This window comes from Lissotriton helveticus, chromosome 5_1, assembly GCF_964261635.1.
Source record: "Lissotriton helveticus chromosome 5_1, aLisHel1.1, whole genome shotgun sequence".
Taxonomy (NCBI): domain Eukaryota; kingdom Metazoa; phylum Chordata; class Amphibia; order Caudata; family Salamandridae; genus Lissotriton; species Lissotriton helveticus.
In genome coordinates, this window is record NC_136065.1 from 1899096551 (window position 1) to 1899104715 (window position 8165).

Consider the following 8165-nt stretch of genomic DNA (forward strand, 5'->3'; position numbering starts at 1 on the left):
ATTCATGCTGCCTGAGCAGCAGGGAATGGGTAACCAGGTAAATGATGTTTTATAAGAATTCAAAGTAAAACAAACTGTGGGAAAGAGGAAGAAGCTACAGAAAACTCATTTTAGGAAGCACCAAATGAGGAAAATGGAGAACTGACAGTCATGAGAGAAATAGCCTAGAAAAAAATACCATGAAGAGAAAATTAAATGAGAGAATATAAAACAGGTATGAGGTTTGTAAGCAAATACACAATACTTCTTATGTCAGGGGACTAAGGAATCCCGGCAAAAAAGACATGCCAATAACTAGAGAAAACGATAAACATAAACATAAACACAAATAAGTGAGACAACAGCGAAAAACAAGGTGAAATAGGTAGAAACTACAAATAAATAAAAGACAACAATTGGAAATACATGAGTTCTAGAAATGCAGTAAGATGTTGCTTGGAACACAACCTATTCTTTTCCACCTCTGTAAATGTCTCTCTTTAACATAGGCTAAAAAAGTTTAGAGCCATATTCTCAAATCCCTGAATTATGTAGTCAGAAATCTGCTCCCAAAGGATTACTCCCATGTCTGGATTACATTTGTGACTTGCCAGGATTTCACCAATAATCCCAGGAGTACTTCAGAAGATATACAACACGGGTCCTATACCCTGAAGTAATATAATGTGCAGAATGCACACGCTGTAAAACTACTTGTGTGTAAATGGTGGATTAAAGGGCATTAGCACAAGTAACTTTTTTACTCTCCATGGTAAAAGGCAGTAACCAGACATGAAAGGTGGGAGGTATGTCAATACCTACAAATCTCCAAGTATGTGGGATGCTCACTCACTTTTACAGGGTGCCTGGTGATGAAGCACCCATAATCCCGACCCTAAACTTGCAAAGTAGCAATTCCACCAAAATGGCAGATTTTTTACACATGTAAATCCATCACTTTAATGTGTTTCACATTTTTCCGGGTATTTTGTTGTGCACTAGTGGTCACCTGGTGATAGATTTGAAGCGTACATTCCACCATCCCTAATTCTCTGAATTGTTATGCAAAAATTTATTATCCAAAGTTCCTTTTTTGTGTACCTGACACCTTCTGAATCAAACCCTTAGTGGTGAGCCCCCTGTTACAACAGTTTTATGCCCCCATTAAGATAAGAACCTACCCAAATAAAGTTACTACTATTATTTTCTCCATAGCAGACCAGCCGCCCTATGCCATCTGTGGCCCTTTCATCCCTGGTCTACAGTCAACGTCATACTGGAATTGTTGACCCCACGTTCTCAATGTTAAACAAGCATTTGCAATGCAATAGGTCTCGCATTTGTGAGAGTTTAGGCTATTCGCATTGTAAATGCCACTGCCTTTTACCTATCTGTTTTTCTAATTAACACACATATAAAAGGCATTGTCATTTACAATGCCAATAGCTCATACTCTTGTAAATTCGAGACCTATTCAAAGGAGCGGCCGTCGGCTGCTCGGAAAGGGAAAGCTCGCATGCCGCGCTGAATGTTGCAGCAACACATGTTGTGCCTGCAGTAGGAGAAACTCATTAAAGAAAATAGTGCTTACAGACTGAAAAAGACGTACTGTATAACACGCGTACTAAAACGGTCAGTCCTCATGGAAGGTTTCAAAGGAAGACGAGGCGATACTAAGGAGGTACTAACAAGCCTAATAACGAATCAGAAGCCAGGATTTACGAAGGACAATGACACAAGCCAATGACAAATATGGGCGGAAAGTGGGTGGGGCTTCTATTCCATACTCCAATACAGCATGTTGCAGAGCTGTGCATGCGCTGCCCAGGCTCGACCTAAAGTAAAACTGCAAGACTCAGAAAGCAATGTTGTCAAGCCTAAAAATCCAAGAATGACGGCATGTTAGTCTGGCAGTTGACAGCATTTGTTCTTACCGTCTAGCTAGTATGGTAACACTTTCCATGGAGGCTTGATGAGGGATCCATCAAGAAATATAAATGGAAATTGATGATCAGTCGTGGTTTTTAAATTCTCGAATTAAGGCAAAACCATTCTAGACAATATTTTCTGAGAAAACGAAATCCTGCAAGACATAAGTATAGGACTTGCACTCACTACACCCTAATAGGTTCTCATTTTAACATTTGTTTAACTGACTTAGATGTGCTTGCCCCCTTTTTTCCCAAGGTTGCCACCAGACTCACTCATCCTGTCCTGATGATGACCGTGTATTTTGAACAACAGAAGTTGAAACTTTGATGTAATTTGTTTGACCTGCTGCCTGACTGTAATATACCTCTGCAACCTTCATTTAATGGCATGGTCTCTTACTCCATTAGAACTAAGGGGCTCATTACAATGTCAATCAGAAAGACTCCGAACGGCAGACGGATTCTCCTAAACCGTGGAGGAACCTATGTTTTTAACTCAGTGTGAAACATTTCTGACCGACTGATTACAAGGCTCGTGGTTGGAAAGGAAACTGTTCGGTCAGTCCGAATTGGTTACGACTGGCATTCGGAGAATCCGAGTCTGTCGAAACCAAATCGTACACCTCTACGGACCGTGTTTCCAACTGACGGATCACAAAGTCAGATTTCAACAGCCTTTCCGAACCAGTCTGTGCGACACAAAAATGCTGTCGGAAACTGACTTTGGGGGGCCCTGGCAGGCCCCCCTTCATCCTGAGGCGGTTTGGGGCTGAGGGGGTACCCAAGGAATCCCCCTGTAAAACCAATCACAATGTAGCAGGCACCTTGGGGTGCTCGCCACAGGGTGCAAGGTTTTTTGCAACAACTGCTTTTTTCAATGGGAGCCTGTGTTGTTGGTCGGAACACAGGCTCCCATTGAAGTCATGGAAGACTTTCCAAATGGTGTTCGGAAGCATAGTAATAGGTCGTGTGGACTCACCAAATGCGAGTTGGTCTGAACCGATTCCGACAAGGAGTCAGTCGATTTACTTTCCGTCTGACATCGTAATGAGGTCCTAATTGTTAGAAACAGCAAAAGGCCCCTCACAGCATTGCATAACTTTACTGCACTAGGTGTGTGCCATGTCTGCTGGGTACTATGTGCACTGCACCATCACATTTACTTTCTGTTGCTATAAGAGACACTATTATATACTCTTAGTTGTAGCATGCATAGTATCTAGGACACAGCTCATTCCCAACCTGTATTACTTCATGAGTCTCAAGAAGCGGACATCCCAGTGCACCCAGCCCTGGTCTGTTCTCCCCACCCCGCTGCCTTCTATTTTTACGCCCCCTGCCTTGAAATATGCAAAGACTGGAAATCCTCTCTACTGTCCCAAATCCTGCAATATCTATTTATGCATTCTCTATCCTGCAAACTGACCTTGTTTCCAGAAGCTTTTAACGACTGAGTTTTTTTTCTTTCCAGGCTCTACCCAATTTAATCCAACCTTGGTTGCCGAGGCCGAAGAGATAAAGCAAAACATCTGCAGATTAAATCAAGAGGTAAACATGTGTACGAGTGTTATCTATCTCAGGTAAACGGTGTAAGAGCAGCACCGGGCAGGCTCCTGCTGTGACATTAACAGAGAGCACGCTGGAAAAATGTGTGAAGGCTTACGAGCACCTAAACATTATTTTCACAATTTACTTAATAGTCTTACACAAAGACCAAATAAACTCAAAAATCAGCAAGAACTATATTTTTACATTTTGTTTTGCCTTTCGCTAAAATGTGGGTTTCTAAATGTATCCCATGCAAAGAAAATGCAGTAATAACACATATTTAGACATTTATTACTACAGTGCATAGATAAAATCTAAGGGGCAGATGTATCAAGATTCCATTTTGCGATTCCTAAATAGCGATTTTTAAGGAATCGCTATTTAGAAATCGCAAAATGGAATGTATGAAAAAAATCGCGATTTTTTTGCGATTCCTTACACTTCCTTATTTGCGAATTCGCATTTTGCGAATTCGCAAATAAGGAATAATTTCCCATGCATTCCTATGGGCCAGGAGGACCATTGGAATGATTTTGAAGTAATTCTCAAATTGCAAATTCGCAATTTGCTAATCGCAATTTGAGAATTATTTCAAGGGTGCAGGGGTGTCTGAAAGACACCCTGCTGCACCCCTGAAATGTACATATGTGTGCATATGGCGCACATACATGCCCCATGGGCATGTGTGCGCGTCACATGCCACCTTAAAAAGTGCAAATTTGTGCATTTGTTGAGGACTTCGCAAATTACCATCAACTACAAATCGGTGGTAATTTGCGATTCCTTAAACAAAATTCGCAAAAGAAAAATGCTTCTTACATAGCATTTAAGGAATCGCAAAATTTGCGATTCCTTAAATGCTATGGCAAATTAAGGAATCGCAAATCTTTGCGATTTCTTAATTTGCAAATTTTTGATACATATAAAAACATGCAAAAAGACCATTTGCGATTCGCAAAGGCCGAAATTCGGCGAATTTCGGCCTTTGCGAGTCGCAAAACGCTTGATACATCTGCCCCAAATGTTCTTACCGCATTATAGCGAGTGACCCTGAAACAGGATACTCAGGACCTTTACTGGTTCACACTATGGATCTATAGAATTGGCTCTGCTTCTGCTGATATACCTATCTTTTAAACTCGTGCACAGCGCGGAATAAACATTACATGCAGATGCACATACATTTGAATTATTGAGAGAGGAAAAGGGGCATCTTGACCAACCGAAACTTTGCCACTCCTGTGTTACAGAACCTGCTCACACTCAACAATGGTGAATAATACTGCTTTCTGTAGGTGGTAAATATGAGCGGGTGCCACAGTGGGTTGATTTTAGGGGTGGGCAGAAGTCGCGTAAGGGACTTACGCAGAGAGGCACGGAGATTGAACCGATCTCCGAGCCTCTCCGCATATTTCCGTTATGCGACGCCCGCCTCCTGCCCGCCTCTCGCCCGCAATATTAAATGAGATTAAAAATCCTAAAATTAGATTTAAATAAAACTTACCTTATCGCGGGGTCATCCTTGTCCATCTAGCCGCCTTCTTGGAACTGCACATGCGCAGGAGCCTGCGCATGCGCATTCCTCGCCAGGAACTGCGCATGCGCAGGCTCCCGCACATGCGCAGTTCCAAGAAGAAGGCTAGATGGACAAGGATGACCCCTTAATAAGGTAAGTTTCATTTAAATCTTATTTTAGGCTTTTTAATCTCATTTAATACTGCAGGTGGGGGGCGGGCGCCCAACTAACGTTATGCCCCCGAGTGTGCGGAGATTTGCCTCGTTTCTCCGCCTTCATTGCGAAAGGCAGAAGGGGCAAATCTCCACACATTCCGTGGGCGGAACGGAGATGTCTGCCCACCCCTAGTTGATTTGCGGCTGGCAAGGGGTGTGAAGGTATTGAAAGCTTTCAGGTTGCTGAGGAGAGTGCTCAATGCTTAACCACCAGTGTTTTTGAGGGGGTGCGGAGGGAGGGTCAGGTTGAGCCACCTCTGGCCCATGGACGTCAATTCACCGAAATGCCAAGGGTAGCAGAAATGACATCACACGCCCTTTGACCTCAACTTTTACTCACTCATAAATACCTACACAAATTCACATGCATATACACTCTCTCACACATAAACACACTCTCATCCTCAAGTACACAAACATATTTAGAAGCATTTTTTACTTACTTCAGCTGCCATGGAAGGGCATATTCCAGCTTATTGTACTCCATTATTATTACCCTAATAGTGAATGATATATTTCATTTATTCATTAATACCATGATAAAAACATTGTCAGAAAATAAAGAGATTGGAGAACCAGCTTCCCCAGTGTTCCTGGCACTGAATTTGCCACCTATGAGGCCAGGGGTTGCATAGGGAGTGCCAGGAGTAGCAAAAGACAAGCCAGGGGTCACAGCTGCGTCCTCTGGTTACCCGTAAATGAGTCCATGTGCTGGAGCTTTGCTCTGTTCGGTTAATTTATAGGTGCGTTTTACCTGTCAAATTGGGACAGTATTAACACACCTTTTAATTTCGGATGCAGGACCAACGGACCATTCAGAATTTGCCAGGGCAGTACACCTCACACAGATGCCACTCAAGAAAACTCGTAACAAGGGCCTGCGTCTACAGAGTGCTAGGCGGCAAGCCTACACTGTCCGGAAAATAAATTTAACTTATTGAAGAAAAAACTGGATTTTCTTTTCTAATTATCAAAATTGCTGTCCTGCAAATGCCAAATATTACATACCAAAATAGCCTATACCTGCACATGCTAAAGATGCTTTGTCTGTTCCTTTCCAGATAAACAATTTGAACCACGAGGTTGTACAGCTCAGCAAGGAGCTACAGCTCATGATGCATCTACTGCAGACACTGATCGCCACCCAACACTACAACTCCGCGTTTGCCTACCAGTATGGCATCCAGATTGTCTCTTCGCCACCCCCACAATGCAGGAACCAGCAGCAACCACCAGTGCATGGATCCTACTCCGTGCCATCTGCTATGCCTCCAGGTCATGACTCCACCCCTGCGCATTTCAGAACATCTGGAGCGGGGGGACCCGCTGCTTTCATAGTGGACACAGTTCCAGCTGAGTTGCACTGCCCGCATAGCTCGCCCATGGCGTGTCGGAGGACCCATGAGACAGAAACCTTGCACACAGACCGGGAGGAACTTGACCACACCTCATCCTCTGCGTTCATGCCCCAGACTGGCTCTCTGTACCCTGGTGCTCCGGATGTAGAACGGGGCGACCTGCAACGGCCAGGGTCCATGCCACACTTAGCCCAGACTGCACACTCAAGTTATTCAATCTCAGGGTCCTCAGTGTTCTGTCCTGCATCACCTCCTCTGGCATCTGGAACCTCAGTTCAGTCTTTCCCTAGCTGCTCTCCTCAGAATGATTCGCCTTCTCAAGGTCACTACCAGCCCTGAGAACTTCCGCTAACGCTTCCATCAATGAAGCGTCAGCGTCCACACACAATCACCTGTTGAGTCTACAGATCAAGAATTGTGTCTTCTTCAGGCTCACTGCAAAACAGAAACTACCGGCATCGGGTTCAAGACGCCGTGAGCTCCATCTCCTCCCTGAGTAAGCTGTAAGCCATTTCTGCCGAGGCCTCCCTGAGGGCAGGAGCAGCCATTTGGGAATTCTGCTCAAGTAATTGTGCACTTACTCATTGCAAGATTTTTGTAAAATATTGGTCATGCTCAGAAATTCTCTCGATTGCGGAAGAATGCTGCATCCAATGATTTTACAAAGCAGTGCTGGGGATTCACCACATTTCAGCCAAAAACGTACAGAAATTGCAACTGCCATAGAATTTCTCAATGTTATTTACAGAATATATTTTAGAAAGGCACGCTGGGTCCTTTGAAATATTGCACACGTTTTTGTATGCTTATAATTCACTAGAAAAGCAATCACTGGCTGTCCTTAGCGCAAGCCCTGGGATGTGGGTGTGGTCGTCCTGATCAAAACATACTCAGGTATAACTTCCTGGCATAGTATGACATATTTTAGTTACTGTGCTTTACATTTGGGCAACATTCCTACAATATATTTAGGTTTTGGGTCGTCTGTTAAACAAATATGTCATGCAGTATCTTTCATGTTCTGGATGAATTTGGCAGAATTTCCTTTATCCCACATTAAGGAGGAGTCTAAAATACCCTAGCAATCATTGGCTCCCGGATTGAAGGTTGGGAGTTGGTCAGCCAATCAGAATGCTTGTTCTGTAGCCAGTGACTCCTGGTACAGGCGTGCTCACAAAGGGCTGGCAGCGTGCCGGTTGGGTAGATCCAGCACACCGCAACAGTGAAAAGTCGCTGCAGTAAAAAAAAAAAATAGCCTCACTGCCACCACACCTCAACTTGCTGAGAGCAAAAGCAAGCCTGACTGCCACCGAGCAGAATAAACATATAATAACTTAATAGCAGGAGTGGTCAATTTGGGTAATTAATTGCTGTCATTGCTTGGATCTGGAGGCAATACATTCTAATTATGTACATCATAGGTTTAGATTATGACAAGTGCAGGAAAATAGTCACTCCGAATGATCCCATCTTGAAAGCTATGTGGGTGCTACCTGCTATGGAAAGCCCATCAACACAAGCAACTGAGTGTGAAATTGCTGGAGGCGTAATCTATGTGTCATTTTCTTATGATAAAAACATTTTGTGGGCCTGAGGGATGTTTGGAGTACTAATAATC

The 8165-nt window shown here is 43.6% G+C and overlaps 1 protein-coding gene across 1 annotated transcript in view; it reads left to right on the plus strand.

The window, feature by feature from the left end:
* KCNH4 (potassium voltage-gated channel subfamily H member 4) overlaps positions 1 to 6886 on the plus strand; it is a 297438-nt gene extending 290552 nt beyond the window's left edge. The window contains exons 15-16 of the mRNA XM_078640671.1: positions 3382 to 3458; positions 6251 to 6886. Coding sequence (XP_078496797.1) covers positions 3382 to 3458; positions 6251 to 6886 — 713 coding nt within the window. The remainder of the gene's footprint in view (positions 1 to 3381; positions 3459 to 6250) is intronic.
* Positions 6887 to 8165: the final 1279 nt, after the last annotated feature.